We start from the raw sequence: 18,843 nt of genomic DNA, 5'->3' as shown, positions 1-18,843 counted from the left end.
CACTGTATCTGTGTGTGTTACACTGTAATCTCTGTGTGTTACAGTGTAGCAACAACAGTTCATCTTCAGGTAATCTTCAGTTTACTGAGTTGATATTTGCTGAATAATGAAGTAGATCCACTGTTCTAAAGGGTTCAGATTTGATAAAACGTTACTGAAGCCATCTCTGAGATGAATGTTCGTGTAACAAAAAACACTGAGTGTTATAATGACACACTGATAAACAAACTGTATTTAATGTGGATCAATAACATATCATGGCTGATACCTTATCTGATCAAGCGGAGCTCAGACTGATCCGACAGATCAGACCAATGCATCTCTGTCTGGTTCCATGTTGTCTCCATGGTAACCGAGGTGATGTGGGGGGCACTTCTCATTCATAATAAACTTTTCCAAAAATATGTCTCTTCATTATATCTATATTTTACACATGAAAACAAAGACAACCATGAACTCTGACTTCAACATGCAGAACATGAGAACACTTGGGTCACATTATCCTGCCTTACCTGTCCATGTGTGTCATCACATCTGTACTGTGACATCATCTACATTGACTTCAGAGCTTTGTCTGATTGGACCGGCAGGTACAGATGCGACCCTTGCTCTGTAAGTTGTTTTTTTTTGTTGTTTTTTTGTTTTTTTTTACAGCGATCGTCAAACAAATGATTTAATTAAAGCAGCAAAGAACCAAAAGCTAAAATAAAAGAGTAGAAGAAGAAAAGGACACAGATATATAAAGGGGTTAATATCGATCAATAACATCTGCATACTAAAAACATGACCTTTGACCTACTGATTGATCTACAGCTGATCGATTGATTTCATCATTGTCTATTGCTGATGCCGAGTCATTGCTCAGACTGTCCTGTTGCTATGGTTATTGATGAGTCATCACATTCCTGATGATGTCAGAGGTCAGAGTCCAGTTGGGCGTGGCTCAGCAGGGCAGCGGCCGGGTCATCAGTGGGCGGGTCAGGTGTGAAGTAAGGCTCCGCCTCCAGCTCCAGCAGGGACGGCAGGTCAGTCCCACCCTCTCCCAAACTGAGTGGTTCAGACATCAAGACAGGTGTGGTGGTGTACTGCACCAGCTGCTTCCCTGGACCAATCAGAGTAGCACCATGACAGAGGGTCACAAGAAACGTGTGTGTGTGTGTGTGTGTGTGTGTGTGTGTGTGTGTGTGTGTGTGTGTGTGTGTGTGTGTGTGTGTGTGTGTGTGTGTGTGTGTGTGTGTGTGTGTGTGTGTGTGTGTGTGTGTGTGTGTGTGTGTGTGTGTGTGTGTTACCTGTGTCCTTGGTGTTGCTGCTTTCATCACTTCCTTTAAGAGCTCCTTCAGACAGCAGCTAAGAGGAAACAGTGACATTGCAGTCAGACAGCTGGGACATCATCAACAAACAAACAGGTTTTTGTCAAAAACACAAACCTGTGTGCACCTCTACACATCTGTATGTACATGTACATGCACCTGTACATGTTTAATGGGTCAACAAATGACTGACTGAACAACTGCATATATTTTGAGAATGGCTGAGACAGGAAGTGCAGAAACAGATTAAAAACAAAATAAGAGTCTGTATAATTGAACTCACAGTGTCCAAACTGTCGAGGTCAAAGTCTCCAGAAGAACAGGGCGAACTGAAATACTAAACATGAATACACACATGTATATTTAGCACAATCATATATTGTTTTGTTCATATAGAGTTAACATGTTAACATACTGTTAACACGTTCATGTAACGACCGTCTCTCTCTGACTGACCTCGAAGAGTGGGGAGGTGTCGAAGGTGAAGGTTTGTGTGTTCAGGATGTTTTGCAGGTTTTCTAGACTGTTGTCCACACTGTCAACATGGTCAGACAGCTCAGACCTGAAGCAGACAGACAGGAGAGAGAGACATGAGAGAGAAACGGAAGAGACAGACAGGCGAGATAGATGAGAGAAACAGACAGCAGAGACAAACAGGATAGAGAGACAGACAGACAGACAGGAGAGAGAGACAGACAGACAGCCAGGATAGAGTCAGGAGGGAGAGAGAGATGAGAGAGAGACAGTCAGGAAAGAGAGACAAACAGGGGATACACATGATGTGAAGTTGGTTCATTCCTCTGTAGTTTTTCTATATTTTCTTCTTGTCAACAAACCAACAGTGTTAAGGCTCCTACAGACTGAGAAATAAGCTTACAAGTTTATTGTAGGTGAGACTCTGCGACATGGATGTAACACACTTGGGTACAACATGGAGGTTGATGTATGCAGATTGTACGATGATTAAAACCTGAATTGTAGGTTACTAAAAGCTATAAAAAATTAATGTCATCAGCATTCTCCTACATTTCTGACACTGTCAGAAATTTGTTCCAGGCAATCTTTGGTCAAGACTGGGACAACAGCGTGATGTAGGACCAGGTTTTATAGCTATGACCAAAGATATCACCAATGTCATCTTTCATCTGGAACATCCCAATATCACACAAGGTATACCTGCCTTTAGTCTGTTTCTGAACACTTTCTGACTTCCTGTCTATGGCTCTCAGCTCATAACACATTGGCACCTGACATGTAAATCATTTAATTTTTAACCTAGACTTGTACGCAGGTATACTTGGGTACGAACACATGACACATCTCTGAGCTGAAGGCATCCCGGTGCGAGCAGATCAAGAATCTGAGAGTTCGGCCATTTTGGAACAATTTGGATATAAATCTATAAAATCAGCAGATATAGTTATATGTAGTATAGTATATATAGTTAAAAAGTTATAGAAAAAAGGCTCCTTAATTTACTAAAAGGGCTTCACATTGTAATTTTTATATAACGCTATTGATTTAACGGGGACTGTTTTCAGCGGTGAATGAATCCACATTTGATCAGGCTCTGGATACGCACAACAAACTTTTTAGTGGGATTCATTCAGTGTTAGTTTGAGTCTGCACATGATGACAAGAAGGAAAATACAGAATATCACCAAGATTACACTTCAAAACAGACTAATATTTAAAATGTTAATCATTTATAGATTTAATCATTCACTTGTCAGCTTGTGTTGATACGAAGCGCCAAACATCAGGTGAAGGTTCACCTGCAGAGGGAGGGGGGCGGGGTCTGAGAGAAGCACAGGGGATTTAATGACACATCTGACCTTCAAAAGGACTGAAAGCCTACAATAAAGGTACAAATTCAATGACACTAATACACTATAGCAAATACGATAACAAAGGGGAGAGACCAGGTCAGAGAAGGGGGGGTGGGGGTCAGTCGGTCGGTCACTTAGTTAATTAGTTTAGTCAATCAGTCAGTCTTTGCAGCAGTGTGGGTGATGTGTGTGAGTTTGGGTCGGTTAGAGACAGACAGCACGTTAAAGAAAGAGGTGGAGCAGTAGAGCAGAATGGGTAGAGCCATAGGAGGAGGTGGTGGTGACATAAAGTCCTTTCAGTTTCCTGATTACTGATAGTCTTTGATGACACCTTTTTTGAATATCCTTTGTGTGCTGGTTGAAGCTGAGTTTACTGTCTGGTCTGAGTCTGCATTATTTGAAGCTGTTCTGTTTTTGATGAGGATGGGGGTGACACTTATTACAGCTTATTACTAATTCCTTTGTTTTGAATAGTGTGGTGGCATTCTCGAACCAGTGTGGGGCGCTGTAGGATTGTGGTTTGTGACGTTCCTGTTTGCACAGAGGGAGTAAACAGATAATGCTATAGTCAAGTCTGAGTCTGTGGTGGGTATAAACAGGCATGAAATCCGTCGACAATGCTACCATAGATACTTTCCCTTCTGCTGGGAAGTATGTCCACATACTGTTGAAATGATAGCAGAACACTGTCCAGTTTGCAGCTGTTATAATACCCCAAGATAAACAACATAACTCTGGGGTACTTAGCCAACATAGCATTAGCATCCTCAGTTACAGGGCAGTTGTTTGGACATGTGGTTGGGCAGTTGTTGGGGCAGGTGTTGGGACACGTGTTAGGATAGATGTTGGGACAGTTTTGGAGAAAGCTGTTGGAGGTGTTCGGGAGGCTTTTGGGACAGGTGTTGGGGCAGTTATTAGCTGTCGCAGTAAACATCAGGTAGCACCAGTACCTGCAGCCACCCCGACTGATGTGAAGTGTAACAGACTTACCTGTCGATACAGGCGATGGTCTGACATTTCTGCTGAGATATGCTGGGGTTGGAATTTGGGGTGGGATTGGAGGCAGGTGACTGGCTGGTTGGGGCAGGTGGGAGGGGCCCAGTGGAGGTAGGGCTCATCACAACAATGGCTATAGTAGAGACAGAGAGACAAACAGCTCAAACTGTTATTAGACCGGAAATCGAACTACCAGCCTCCACATGTAACACTACAAAGCTGTCAGCTGTTACCTGGTGTAGGGTTGGCGGTGGAGGTGTTGGGAGTTGGCTGCGTCTCGTTGTCCTGTAGGATGGAATTGATGAAAGTGGTGGGGGAGAGGGGCGTGTCTACAGGTGTAGTCCCACCCTCCAGAACGGGACATACCTCCACCTCAGGACTGGACGGCTCCTCTTTGACATTAACTGATTCGCTTTCTCTGGAGGTAAACACAGTGAAACCAGTATTAGTGAATGCTGACAGACAAATCACTTAATGACTACAGATCTGATTTGTCCTCACCCTGTGTCCGTCCAATCACTGACCACATCCTCTGAAGTGGGCGTGGTCACCTCTGTTATGTCAGAGATGATTGGTCCAGAGGTTACTGGGGACTCAGCTGAGAACAGACTGGCTGCAGCCTATAGAAGAACCGTAAGACTGACTGGATCAATATCCTCTGATCTGAATCAAAAATTGACTGATGTGAAAAAAACTCAAGCGTACAAGTGACATCACTTTACCTGCATATGCTCCAATGAGAACTGACGACTGTATTTAGGCATGGAGTGGGCGGAGCTGGAGTCATTCAGCATCAGAGGACTGGAGAGAGAGATATGTTCACTATGAACTGAACACTTTAAATGAGCTGATAAGTATTTCATTCAAAGTCTCATTCCACTGAGGAAGGAAGTGGTACTTCAAAATAAAAATTCACTACATTTCAAACTAAAGTTGACTCTCTGACAGTTGGAAAGTGTGTAGTTTTTGCAGTGTTTTTTGTAGTATTTGTAGTATTATTAGTAGTAAACTTGCATCTTCCTCTTGACTCCCAGGATCCTGTTGGTTTGGACGAGAGACACCAGAAACTGAATCAACTGCAGAGAGAAAGAGTTATTATTAGCTCAGATAGAAGCTAAGCTAACATGCTAATGGGTGATATAGCTCTCTCGTCTGTGTACTCTGTCGTCTTAGTGTACTGAAATATGGAGTAGTACCTTGTTGACGACTTTCTGCTGTTGAACGTGTTTCTGTCTCAGACTGGCCACCTCCCTCCACAGAGCCTCATTCTCACTGCAACACAGATAAATAGATACATACACATATACACAGATATAAAGTATACACAGATACGCTCGTTGAGCACTTTATAAGGAACACCATACTAACACTGTGCAGGGCCTCCCTTCACTCTGACTTTAGCTTTAGCTTTGTGACATGGAGCATTATCCTACTGGAAGTAGCCATTAGAAGATTGTAAACTGTGGCCATAAGGGGATGACTATGGTCAGCAGCAATATTCAGATAGTCTGTGGTATTCAAACCATTATTGATTGTTATTAAGGCCCAAAGTGAGTCAAGAAAACATTCCCCACACCATTACACCACCAGCCTGGACTGTTGACACAAGGCAGGTTAGGTCCATGGACTCTAACTCTGACCGTACCATCTGCTGCCTCAGCAGAAATCCAGATCCATCGGACCAGGTACGTTTTCCCCAGTTCAACTGTGCAGTGCTGATGATTCTGTGTCCACTGCAGCCTCAGGTTTCTGTTCTTGACTAAATGTTGTTCATTCTGAAGCTTTTCTGCTCACCAACAGTTCTAAAGAGTGGTTATCTGAGTGACCGTAGTAGCCTTTCTTTCAGCTCCAACCAGTCTGTCAATTCTCATCAACAAGGTGTTTCCTCTACAGAGCTGCTGCTCACTGGATAGTTTTGTTGTTTGCTCCATTCTGAGTAAAAACTCTAGAAACTGTTGTTTGTGAAAATCCAGGAGATCAGCAGTTTCAGAAACAGTCAAACCAGCCATCTGAAACTAACAATCATGTCACGCTCAAAATCACTGAGATCACATTTTTCCTCATTAACTGAAGCTCCTCATCTGGACCTGCACAAGTTTATAAACTGCTGCTACATGACTGCGTGATTGGATGATTGCATCTATAGGCAGGCAAACAGGTGTTCCTAAGAAAGTGCTCAGGGGGTGTATACATACACAGGTATATGGACATATGCAGGTGGAATATATACAGGGGTTAATATTGAGGGGATCTACTGTCTGCTGGATTAAAGGGGATTTGGTTCTCGTTTATGGTGTTGAGAGTCTGGTCTTTTAGTGGAATCAGTGGTTTCCTATTTCATTTTTGTGAGAATGTAACATTTACATTTGGATCTTGAGTTTTTATAAATGAAGCCCCTGATCAGGTCTTCAACAGGTCTTGACCTGGTTCTGGTCTTACTGTTTCATGGCAATGATCCTGGAGTCAATGGTCTCCTGTTTTCCCTTCATCAGCTGGACATCATTGAGGATTTTGTTCACTTCATCTGTAGAGATCTTGACTTCTTCCTGACGCACAGAGGACACCTGAACCAGTGACAGAGAGATGGTCATCATGGAGACCGGGGCAGACTGATGTACACCATTTGTACAGGTGTGTATCGGCTCCAGGTATATACATTAATGATTTGATGTGCATACAAGTGTATCTGCAGGTATGTTCTTCCATGAATTACTATATAATAACATATAGAAGCATTTTAGCATTTTAGCTGCAAAGTATTTCGTAACAATAAATGAACTGAATAACACAGCTCCATTGCCCTCGACCCAGGTCAGGTCAGTGAGCCCAGTGCCTGCACACAGCAGCTCTAACGCACACCCTGAATGACAGGTACACAGAAAGGGCCAGTAAAGAGACGGACAGAGGCCGTCAAAACTTCATGAAGGTTTTGACAGTGAATCAATGCACTAGCTGCAGTTCTAGAATTGAATAAGATTTCATTTGAAAGTAGAAAAAAATATGTAAAATGAATATGTGGTGGTAAATGTTGATATAGTATTGTGCTGCCACAAATAAATCAATGTATGGAAAACACTGACAAGTGTATACAGGTGTGTACAGGGGTATATACAGATGCATACGTTGGTGACTTTGCGTTTGATGTTCTCCAGCAGGTGTTCTTGTCCTCTGATAAAGAACGGATGTTGGAACTCTGTGTCATCTCTCTCTGGTTTCAACAAACCGCCCTGCTCAATGTGCACCACCTTACGGAAGCCATCTGTACAGAAATCCATTCACAAAACAACAAATTTAATGTCATCATACAAACAGACAGCAGTCAGCTGTGTTTCATTACAGCTCCTCACTGAAAGTGCCTCATTCTGACTGTTATAGCTCCAAACCAGAACTTTCTTCATGTGTTTAAAAAGCTGATCACTGTGATGTAAAGATAAAACCTAATATGATATATAATCTGTCAGTGATGCTGTTTATACTCACACATGTTGAGCTGTCTGATGAAGCTGGCCATGTTGTTGTGTTTGAAGAATTTTGGTAGAACTTCTTTAGAGAACCGACCCTGATCAAACACATGGAAACTGGTTCCACTCTAAAACAGAACACACAGATAATCATCAGTATTAACAATGAAAACACATGAAGACACCAGAGTCTTCAGCAGGACTTTGATCTTCCTCATAAACCAGGATCAGTCTGTTCCAGTTTATCCAGCTGAGTCTGGTTTGGTTAAACTATTACTACTGTAATTACTACTATTACTATTATTACTACTGTGGACACTACTGTTATTATTGTTATTGTTATTACTACTGTTATTTTTGCTCTCATTATTGCTACTGTTATAACTGCTGTTACAGTTTTTACTATAGGTGTTAATACAACTGGTATTGTTATTACTACTGTTACTATTATTATTATAACCATTACTGTTAATACAACTGTTACTGTTACTAGTGTTATTGTTGTGTGTGTGTGTGGGGGGGGGGGGGGGGGGGGGGGGGTAGATCTTCTTTTAGCTGCTCTAAAAGAAACTGTGACGTTATACTGTCAGAAAATCAGTTCAGCTGTTCAGCACTGACACAAACCAACAGGTGATGGACTCCTAGTGGACCGGGGAAGATTAAACTGGTCTGATCTAATTCAGGTGAGCAGGTTGTTTTCCCTCTGCTGATGATCTCATTATCTCTTATCTGCTGTTAGCATGTTAGCTCGGGTGATGAACGTCACCTGACAGGCTAACAGCTAACATCTATTTACCCTGTCTCTCTGAATAAAGTGGAGCTCTTCTCCTTGTCCTCTGCCGGCTAACTGTTAAACGTTAGCTCCCTGCTACAGTAAAATAAGTGAGTACCGGGCTCCAGCAGATAAGCGGGTCGGTGTCCGGATCCTCCACCAGGGTCCACAGTTTAGTGAGGAAGGCCGGGACGTTCCCTCCGCTGATAACCGCCCCTCCTCCACCTCCTGTTGGATACTCCATCAGAGAAATAAAATCGACCGCACTCCGGTTTATAAATCTGAAACACCGCAACTAATCTGAGCTAACGATGCTAAGCATTAGCATGCTGTTAGCACCATCCAACGCTCAAACCAACGAACAAACCGCGACACTGATCCGGAATGAGGTTTGACCCGGATCACAGGGGCCTCGGTTCCGCTGCTGGACTCTGTCGGTCTGTAACGGTCCACAGAAGGTTTATTAACGTCTATTTAAGTGAAAATCCCACGGTGGAAAATTAAAACAACCCACAACCCAACAACTGCGTAGCGAGTAACCCGACGCCACCTAATGACGTCGCAAACGTAACGTGGACGTTTGGTCGCGTTGTGACGTACGTGATTCTAGAAAGGGGAACATCGAAATCGACAGCATCTATAGTATCTGATGTTGTACCTGCATCGAAAGTTGCAGCAACGTGTCTGATGAGCAGACTATGTTTGAGACAGGTGTTTTGATAAAATCTTTAAATCAATATAAAGGACAATAAATGTAACTTTTTTAAATTTATGTTATGATACATTTCCCTATAATACTGGCACAGAGACAACTGTATTTATTTTACTGAATACATTCATGTTACATTCTTGCAGAATGATGTTGAAAATGTTTTCCATATGTTATGTGGGACTAAGAATAATTTACAGAAAAGATAGATCTGGACAGAATCAATAAATGGTAAGTTTAATATCCATAAATTCAAATGGTCTGAAAGGAAACCCGCAGTATCCAGTTCAAGCGTGAAATGAAACTGTACTTTGAAACAGTCAAAGGACTGACAAATCAGAGAGCCATTAGGACTATGGTCATCTACACTGCCTTAAAACCTATTTTTAATTTAAACATGTATGTAGCCTTTTATTATCCTTGTTCTTCTTTTTGTTTCTAATTGTATTCGTCCTGTTTTTTGTATCCTTGGATAAAAGAGGTTTGAAAGCATTAACTTTTTGTCAGGTTCTTTTGGGGAAGCACTGATTTCAAAGCACAGTTTCTCTCCACACATGTTGTTTGAAACAACTGTAATAGCAAGTAATTATTTTATGATACATGGTTTAACAATGGTGTTATTGTAATGATTTAACAACACACAACACAACTGATGTTTAACTACTCACAATTTCTAATAAAAAAAACAATAACTCCAAAATAATGTTCAATAGTTTTTGATGCTGTTTCATCTGATCCATGTGATTTAGGAATGGTGACCTCTGTCAGTGTCAACCCCTGAGCACATTCAATCTCAATTAGGTAAACTCTGTTTTTCTTTTAATAGATGTATGAACTCCAGAATAAGGGTATTGTCTCAAGACAATTTGGTTTTGTACTACTCTAGCAAAATATTAGTCATTTTGTTAGTAATATTGACAGGAACAAAGTTTGGAGTTAAATGGTGACACAGATGTAAACTGCTCTTTGTGTGAGCTACATCCTGAAACCTAAGGATTTTATAGCTGACAGCTTTTCCCAGATTTCTCTTTACTATAGAAATATTATATTTGGTTGCTATTGCGATAAAGAAGATCGTGCATTTCTTCTTCTGTTTAGTTTAACAGCCACTTCCTCCTTCTGTTTTACGTGGATGGAAGAATTTCAGAAGGATCCACAGGAACAGGTGGAGATTCACAAACTGTATGAAAAACTGTAAATTATAGGATTAGTAAACTAGAGGAACGCATGGATTTGCTGACACAGATCACTCTGTATTTATTTGTGAATTGTGTTTCACTGGAAACGTAACTTGACATTTGTTTGTGAATACTCTTGAGACTGTTCAACCCCAGGCTTCCTGCAGTCATCGACAGTTCACGTTGAACAAGTCAAAGTCGAAAACGAACGCAGCTAAATGTAATGACCAGAAGATGGCGCCAACAGTAAACTCCTCTGCTGTGACGCGTTACCTTTGACCCCCGGGGCTCCCACGTGGGTCAATGGAGGGGAGCAGCGGAAACATGCGGAGTAGCGAACAGAGAGAAGACATGAAGAAAGTCCGTGAGAAAACAGCAAAGAAGAGAAGTAAAGAGAAGGAGGACGAGGATCAGGACCAGGTGAGAAACAAACAGACGGGACGAGGACTGGGTTTAGTGGGTAAAGTGGGGGAACTGGTGAAGAGCTGGCGGTAAGCTGTTAGCATGCTAACGAGAGGAAGGTACACCAAAACACGCTGCTGTTACCAGTCAGAGAGAAAATAATAAAAAATATAGAGTAACTGACGGTGTGCATGTTCAGAGAGCTCAGCCGAACTGAAGAGGAGACCAGACCAAGTCCAGCTGACTTAACCAGAACCTGAACCCAGTTTCTAAAGGGATCAGCAGAAGCCGAGGGGAGAAAGATGATCAGATTCTAAGTGGAGTTCTGAAAAGAAACAGGACAGCATCCATCAGGTCGACTGTCCTGGAATAAACAGCCTAATCATACCTAAAGCCAGATCATGTTATTTCGGGTTCATTAGTATTATTCACTAAAAACACAATAGGCAATACAGTGAACATTTAACTGCTAGTTAATGTTCAGTGCGCAGACGGACAGAGACGCACGCCCAGCTCCATTCAGAATCTTTCCATTTTATGATGTTCTGCTCTTCCTCAGACCATATATTTTTCAGACCAAATACACGAACAACAGACACTGACTCTGGTATCAGCTGCATAATTACGGTGATAAATCTTCGTATCGTGAATGGAGTTTTGTTGCAGTGCGATCATGAATCTTAAGGAAAATACATTTTGGTGTTAGCTAAAGCTAGCTACTGTTGTACTGGAATCAACAGTGCTATTAGCTTTGTACCACCAAACATACTAATAATGATATTGTAGCATTGGTTGTTAGCATATTAGCTGTTTACTTACTTTACTGTAAATTAAAGTTATTTGTTTATGTTTGTTGTTACTGTCAGTCTCCCCCCTGTAAACACTAATTTAATTTAAAAAAATCTATTTTCATCCTTTAAATACAGTTATGTTGGAGGTGATGTCACATATCACATTTAAAATATTTTTTTAATGCTGATATAAAAGAGGTTTCTGAGCTTCTGAAAGACTGTGTGTTTCAGAAATGCTCTGCTACAATCAGCAGGTTTTGAAATGATACTGGTGTGGTTTTTGGTCATTTAAGTCTAAGTCTCTGTTTATTCTTCAGATCTTCAACTTCAACCACAAACCTGCTGAGGAAGATGAGGAGAATGAAGATCTGTCAGACAGTGAGGACAGCGTCTACTCAGGACTGGAGGATTCTGGGAGTGACAGTGAGGATGATGAAGATGAAGAGGAGGGATCAGAAGATGATGATGATGAGGAAGAGGAGGAGGATAATAATGATGATGTTGTTGTTGTTGATGTGAAGACGGAGTCAGAGCAGATTCAACAGGTAGAGTTTAACCTGTCAGCTTGACAGATAAGCCGGTTGTGACTCACCTGTGAAAAAGCTGCTGCTGTTATCAGTGTTCTCCTGGAGAAAATCATCTGTGTTCTCTTGTACCTGTAGACAGAGGAGCAGACGGAGAAGAAGAAAAAGAAGAAGAAGAAGGAAGGAGTGACAAAAGGAGTGACAGAAGGGGAAGAAGAACAGAAGGAAGACGAGTATGAACATGATTCTTCAGACGAGGAGGTGAGGCCGGTTTGTGTTTTAAATCACAGAACCTGTGTGTTGTTCAGGTTCCTCTGGGTTCAGAATCAGGGACTTTGTTCTGTTGGATTTTGTGATATTTTTCAGGGTTCTCCCTAATCATTTGCTCTGTTGGGGTCTCTAACTTTCTCCTGGGTTCTCGACTCTTCTCTCTCTACTGTTTACCAATCCTCTGTTATTTTCTCTGACACTTTCTAGAGACATTAGCTCTGTTGTTCTGTCCTGATGTTTTTGTGGTTCTGCAGGACATCAGGAACACTGTGGGAAACATCCCCATGGAGTGGTACAGAGATTTCCCACACATTGGCTACGACCTGGATGGGAAAAAGATCTACAAACCAATTAGGAACAAGGATGAACTCGATGACTTCCTGGACAAAATGGAGAACCCAGAATACTGGTGAGCCTGCTAGCATGATGCTAGGTCCCCTATTGTTTTAAAGACGGAGTGGTAATAATGCTAACAAGCTGTTCTCAGCTAACAGCGGTCTGTTTTCAGGAGAACGGTCCACGACAAGCAGACAGGAAGTGACATCGTCCTCTCAGACGAACAAGTGGAGCTGGTGAATCGTCTGCAGAGAGGACAGTTTGGGGATGTCAACTTCAACGAGTACCAGGTACGCTTATGTTACTCAGGTGAGACTCTGCCCCTTAGCCTGTGGATGTCTTTAAACATGTTTGTGTGTTTTCTGTCAAAGTAAACCTTTATTAACCTGTCTCTGCTGGACAGGATGGACACATCCGGACACCTGTTGTCCCATAACAAACTTTTAAATGTTACATCATCAGACACAGCGAAGCTGAAGCTTTATTTGGTTAAATATGATGCATGGATTCTTGTTTTTAGCCTCACATCAAAACATGGCTGATAATGACCTTTGATCCACTTCCCTCCTTTCACCTCTATCTGCTCCTCTTCTCCCTCCTTCACTTCCCCCTCTTCCTCCTCAGCCCTCAGTTGAGTTCTTCAGTAAAGACGTGATGCTTCATCCAGTCACTAACAGACCTGCAGACAAACGCAGTTTCATCCCCTCACTAATCGAGAAGGAGAAGGTAAACACACAAACACACTGCAGCTCCTTCACTGTGAAAGTCTACAGATTCTCCACCTGTCTGTCTCTCCCTCTCTCACCTGTCTGTCTGTCCCTCCCTCACCTGTCTGTCTGTCTCTCCCTCTCTCACCTGTCTGTCTGTCCCTCCCTCTCTCATCTGTGTGCAGGTGTCTAAACTGGTCCATGCAATAAAGATGGGTTGGATCAAACCCCGGCGGGTGGAGGAGGACAGTAGGGGGCATTACTATGACCTCTGGGCCAGTGAGGATTCCTCTATTCTAGCCAAACACAGGATGCACCTGCCTGCCCCCAAAACCCCTCTACCTGGTCATCAGGAGTCCTACAACCCCCCACCTGAGTATCTGCTCACAGACGAGGAGGTACCTCACCCGCTGAAGAGTTGAACTTACCTGGTTATAGAATAGATAGAACTATGAATCATCCCATCTTTCTCTTTCTCCATCTGCCTCCACCTGTATTGCTTTCTGCAGCGAGCTCTGTGGGAGCAGCAGGATCCGTCAGACAGGAAGTTGCCTTATGTTCCCATGAAGTTCTCCAGTCTCCGTCAGGTTCCTGCGTTTCCTCGTTTCATCCACGAGAGGTTTGAGCGCTGCCTCGACCTGTACCTGTGTCCTCGACAGAGGAAGATGAGGGTAACTACCGTCAGGTCTTTTTTCTGAGCAGCAGGTGTCGCTGGAGTCTGAAAAAACCTGAGAGAAAATTGATACAGTAACAGCTAATCGGAGCATCTGACTGTGGAGATGATCAATAATGTCTTTGTGTCTGCAGGTGAATGTGAATCCAGAGGATTTGATCCCAAAACTTCCAAAACCCAAAGACCTGCAGCCGTTTCCTACAACACAATCTCTGGTTTGTTTTTAATTCTTCTGTGGTGGTTTAAATGTGGAGATAACTTATTTTGTCTCTCCTGAGGACGCACACCACACACACACACACACCCACACACACACACACACACACACACAGCCACACACCTCCACACTGCTGACCACCTAATTGAACCACTCACCTGTCCTCACAAACCAGGAATGTCCTCAGTGTGATGGTTTAATACTGAAATTGGTCTTCACTAATATAGATGTACACACACACTGCCAGCAGACTGGTGTTTACCTGTGTTACCTGTGTCTGTGTTCAGGTGTACCGGGGTCACAGTGGTCTGGTCCGGTCCATCAGTGTGTCTCCATCAGGACAGTGGCTCGCTTCAGGTAACTCATCTATCACTACATGTTCCACCTGTTTGGCAACCTGCTGCTGGTTGTTTAGAGGGATGCCCTCGGGTTGCTATAGTAACAGTGATGATATTCTCCTTACTCTCTGTTGAACTTCTTTGTTTTACTTGATCCATCACTGAGGTTTAAACAACTCCATCCCTGTGAGAACTGTGCTCCTCCACAAAAAAAACTAAAAGGTCCTCCTTGGTCTTAAGTAGGACATCTTTCTGATGAACATCTGTCCAGCTTCATGGATGTGGCAGCTGGGCGGTCCAAGCAGGTTGCCTCTCAGGGCACAGTTCTGTGGGACCCCTCCACCTGCCCACGGCTTTCTTCCTTCTCGACACTGAACCATCAGTTGTCCTGTGCCATGATGGTGGCCCATGGTCCCAAGAGACACTCAGACGGCCTGCCTCTTTAGTAGCTGTATGACCCGGTCTTATGACATTCTGGTCCTTCCAGCTGATCCTCCTACGGTAGATGCCCCCGCGGACGCGTTACCAACTGACATGTGGCTTTAATCAGGAATCTGGTCGGCCCAACAATCATGGGTTCCACTCTTCTCCTCCAGTCACAGGATGCTGAAGGAGGCTGTGATCAGATGGTCTGGCCAGCTGGACGCTCAGAAGGTCCATGTAGTAACACGCATCATCACCTCCTCCACTGCATTAATTACTGGAGATTCCTTAACCAGAAAGGTCCACTGTGTGCCTGGATCCCCTGACACCTGGATCTACTGTCCTCATTTCTGACCTGTATTAAGAAAAATAATAGTTCATTTGAGAAATGTGGAAATGCCATGACCCTTCAGGAATCTGAGCTCACCAGAAACGAAGATCACAGACCTGTTCATCTCTACGAGCAGAGCCAGGTGGAAAATACACGACTGCTTTGTTCACTACACGCAAAGATCTGATGATCAGCTGAATCAAAAAATGAAGAAAAACACCAACTGTTTATTTCAATAATCTCATCACCACAACCAAAAACAGTCCCAGGTTATTTTCTTATTTTCTATTTTCTTATCTCTAATCAGCCACCTGCTTGTCCCACCTTCAGCTGAGGATTGTGAACATTTTTTTATCCTTTTTTTGTGGATACAATCAACAGAATTAAACTGTCTGTTGTGCCCCTCAGCTTCCCCAGTCCCAGTCTTGTCCTCGTACACCAGTTCTCTCCCATCTCCCTCAGTGATTTGATTGACACTGTTTCCCACACTCCTGTCCCTTTGACATGGTGCCTCCCAAATTAATTAAGAGGCAGTTAGTGTTTCTGGACCATCTCTGTTCACTATTATCAACCAGTCCCTCTCATCAGGCAGCATACCTGAATCCTTCAAGGTTGTTTATGCTCCCCTTCAGGCACCTGATCCATTTGGTTGTGTCTTTTATCTTTACTATGCTGGTGATGCACAAGTCTTATCTGTAACATCTGGTGACTGGTGTCTGGTCCAGATCAGCATCTGAAGTTTGATAAAGATGTTAAGACATTCATTTAGTCCTATTACTGTCACATGAGGAAAACATACACCCTGGACCAGAACTACAGCATATGTGATGATGGCTCTGTGTATATAACTCTATACTGTGTGTACTTGTACTGTGTGTATCCAGGTAGTGATGATGGCTCTGTGAGGTTCTGGGAGGTGTGTTCGTCTCGCTGTATAAAGACAGTCCAGGTGGGCGGAGCTGTGAAGAACGTCGCTTGGAACCCAAACCCATCTGTCTGTCTATTGGCTGTTGCCCTGTAAGGACCCATCTACCTGTCTGCCTGTCCGTTAATTTACATGTCCACCTTGGTTACAGTTGGTCCCCATGTTGGACTGAGCTCAAGGAGGATGTCCAGGTTCTGCTGTAAAACCCTCTCTGTGTGTGGGGGGGCATGAGAACCAGGTCATCAGCAAACATCAGACCTTTGACCTCTGAGTCCAGCAGAGTTAAACAAGGAACTGAGGATGTTTTCAGTTGTTCTGCTTTTATTTATTAATTTGTAAAATTTGATTTATAAAAAATGTATGATGTTATTAATATCTTAATATCTATTAATGAATGTGAGGCTGTGATTGAGAGGAAGTGGCTGAAGGATCAGTTCAGTCTACCTGGACAGGCTGAAATATTTTGGGGTCTTAGTAGGACATGAACAGTTTTAGAATGTTTTAGAAAAGGTTGAAGGTCGTTGTGATAAAGTGGCTTCTACTTTAACGTTATACAGAGGTTGTGTGGTTATTATTAACCTGTGGGGGGCGCTGTGCTCTGTAGGAGAGGATCAACTCATTTGCAGGCCAGTGCCGATGTGAATCTGGACAAGTGTAAAACAAAGTGTAGTTTTGTACACAACAACAAATAAAGGTCTGTTCAAATTCTCTGTGTTTCAGGGACTCGGTGGTCTTGATCCTGTCTCCCTCTCTGGCAGACAGACAGGTCGTCTCGTCATCAGAGCGACTCCTCTCTGGTGAGCAGGAGACAGAGCCAACAGAAGGGGCAGGGCCTGTCATATGGAGTGAGACTGAGGGGGAGGAGCTAAACCAGGGGATCCGCCTCAAAATACAACATCCCAAAGTGAGAAAACACTGATTGATTGTAGATTCCTGATGAATGTTTGGGCAGAACTAACTGATCAGTATTGATCCCTCAGGCCGTACACCAGGTCGTGTGGCACGCTAAAGGAGACTACCTGGCATCGGTGATGCCGGATCACTCAAGCCACCTGCAGGTTTTCATCCATCAGGTGAGCCGGAGACGGAGCCAGAATCCATTCAGGAAGAACAAAGGTCTGGTTCAGTGCGTATCCTTTCACCCCGTCCGGCCCTACTTCTTTGTGGCCACACAGCGCTCTGTCCGGATCTACAACCTGGTCAAACAGGAAATGACCAAAAAACTACAGGCCAACTCCAAGTGGATCTCCAGCATGGCCGTCCACCCTGGGGGTAACCACATCCACCAAATTCACCACCACACTGGCTTCATTGTGACACCCACTTTCTTACACAATATGGTTTGTCAGTATGTGACATCACTGCTAAGGGGCTGAGCCGCTGTCTCACCTGTCTCTCTTCTGTCTGAAGGTGATCATGTGATCTGTGGGAGTTACGACTGCAGGCTGAGCTGGTTTGACCTCGACCTCTCAACCAAGCCATACAAGGTGTTGCGGTATGTATCTGTCCATCAAACTCACAGCTGTTCTCGTGAATGAATCGTCATGTCACAGTTTTGGACATAAATGTACTGATGTGTTAGTATTGATTAGGTTGTGATTGCTCCTACTATGAGTTGTAATATTAATCTTATTGATGATATTGATCACTGCCTGTCTGCAGACACCATAAGAAGGCAGTGAGGGGCGTGGCCTATCATAGAGTTTACCCACTCTTTGCTTCAGCGTCTGATGATGGATCGGTGATCGTCTGTCACGGGACTGTTTATAAGTAATACACGCATTCATACGTACATTCATAAACACATAAATACACAGAGACACACAGATAAACACTAACCCCACCCACCTCCTCCTCTCCAGTGACCTGCTGCAGAACCCGTTGATTGTCCCAGTGAAGGTCCTCAGAGGTCATGTGAGTACTCATGACCTCGGTGTTCTAGATGTCACCTTTCACCCCACACAGCCCTGGATCTTCTCCTCTGGAGCCGACGCCACCATCCGCCTCTTCACATAGCAAACTGCCCGGCAACCCCTACAGCAACCAACCAGTCGGCGAGTCGGTGATGTGGTTGCTAGGATACAGGCTGTTGGAGAAACTATGCTGTTTGACTGTTTTCATCTTTAACCTAAAAACTGTTTTTTTTTTGTTTTTTTTTCTTTGTTTTTAATTAAACTCAAACTTTCTGACCTGTTTATTTACCTGTTATTGTTTGTTATTCACACTCACACCTATGGGCAATTTAGAGTTAGTTAACTTAACCTGTTACATTACGCTACGAGTACTGAAAAAATTGCACCAGACTAATTGGAGGGATGGGGCGTGCACCAGGGAAAAACCCACAACATTTTGGTGCTGATCCAGTTAAAGGGGTGGATATTGCAGTTTTTTTTATCACCTTCCTTAACAATGTGAGATAGAACATTTTTCAACACTGTCAGAACATTGTCAATTTATCAGGAAATAATGTTTGGATCTTGATGTCTGATATTTTTGGTGTTGATCTACGTGTGTACAGTTTGGTGCAGATAATAATCTGGACCTGGGGGAAGAGAATAGTAATAGTAAATGTACATATGGCGGCAGCTGCAGCTTTGAGGAATGATTACATCAGTATCTCATTAAACATGAAGCTAATACAGTGAGTGTTT

General features: G+C 43.2%; 2 protein-coding genes across 3 annotated transcripts; one reads left to right on the top strand and one right to left on the bottom strand.

Annotated features, from left to right (window-relative positions):
• Nucleotides 1–214: 214 nt before the first annotated feature.
• hsf1 (heat shock transcription factor 1) lies at nt 215–8,923 on the bottom strand. Of its 2 annotated transcripts, XM_056398753.1 has the most exons (15): nt 8,487–8,923; nt 7,616–7,724; nt 7,258–7,394; nt 6,575–6,699; nt 5,332–5,407; nt 5,150–5,211; nt 4,858–4,936; nt 4,637–4,755; nt 4,369–4,553; nt 4,130–4,268; nt 3,037–3,108; nt 1,767–1,872; nt 1,594–1,647; nt 1,290–1,347; nt 215–1,102 (listed from the first exon to the last, which is right to left on the bottom strand). In XM_056398753.1, the coding sequence occupies exons 1-15, from the start codon at nt 8,610–8,612 to the stop codon at nt 915–917; spliced, it is 1,635 nt and encodes a 544-aa protein (XP_056254728.1). In that variant the 5' UTR covers nt 8,613–8,923; the 3' UTR covers nt 215–914. The 2 variants fall into 2 exon arrangements, with proteins under 2 accessions (XP_056254728.1, XP_056254729.1); XM_056398754.1 differs by lacking the exon at nt 3,037–3,108.
• Nucleotides 8,924–10,413: 1,490 nt separating this feature from the next.
• Nucleotides 10,414–18,387, top strand: bop1 (BOP1 ribosomal biogenesis factor). Its single transcript, XM_056398752.1, has 16 exons — nt 10,414–10,675; nt 11,766–11,993; nt 12,111–12,233; nt 12,497–12,651; nt 12,751–12,868; nt 13,203–13,304; nt 13,471–13,683; nt 13,795–13,956; nt 14,093–14,173; nt 14,463–14,532; nt 16,152–16,284; nt 16,913–17,096; nt 17,173–17,464; nt 17,603–17,687; nt 17,855–17,962; nt 18,055–18,387. The coding sequence occupies exons 1-16, from the start codon at nt 10,559–10,561 to the stop codon at nt 18,206–18,208; spliced, it is 2,325 nt and encodes a 774-aa protein (XP_056254727.1). The 5' UTR covers nt 10,414–10,558; the 3' UTR covers nt 18,209–18,387.
• The last annotated feature ends 456 nt before the right edge of the window (nt 18,388–18,843 follow it).

Source organism: Seriola aureovittata, chromosome 16 (assembly GCF_021018895.1).
Source record: "Seriola aureovittata isolate HTS-2021-v1 ecotype China chromosome 16, ASM2101889v1, whole genome shotgun sequence".
NCBI lineage: Eukaryota > Metazoa > Chordata > Actinopteri > Carangiformes > Carangidae > Seriola > Seriola aureovittata.
This window is presented reverse-complemented; position numbering and strand designations above follow the sequence as displayed.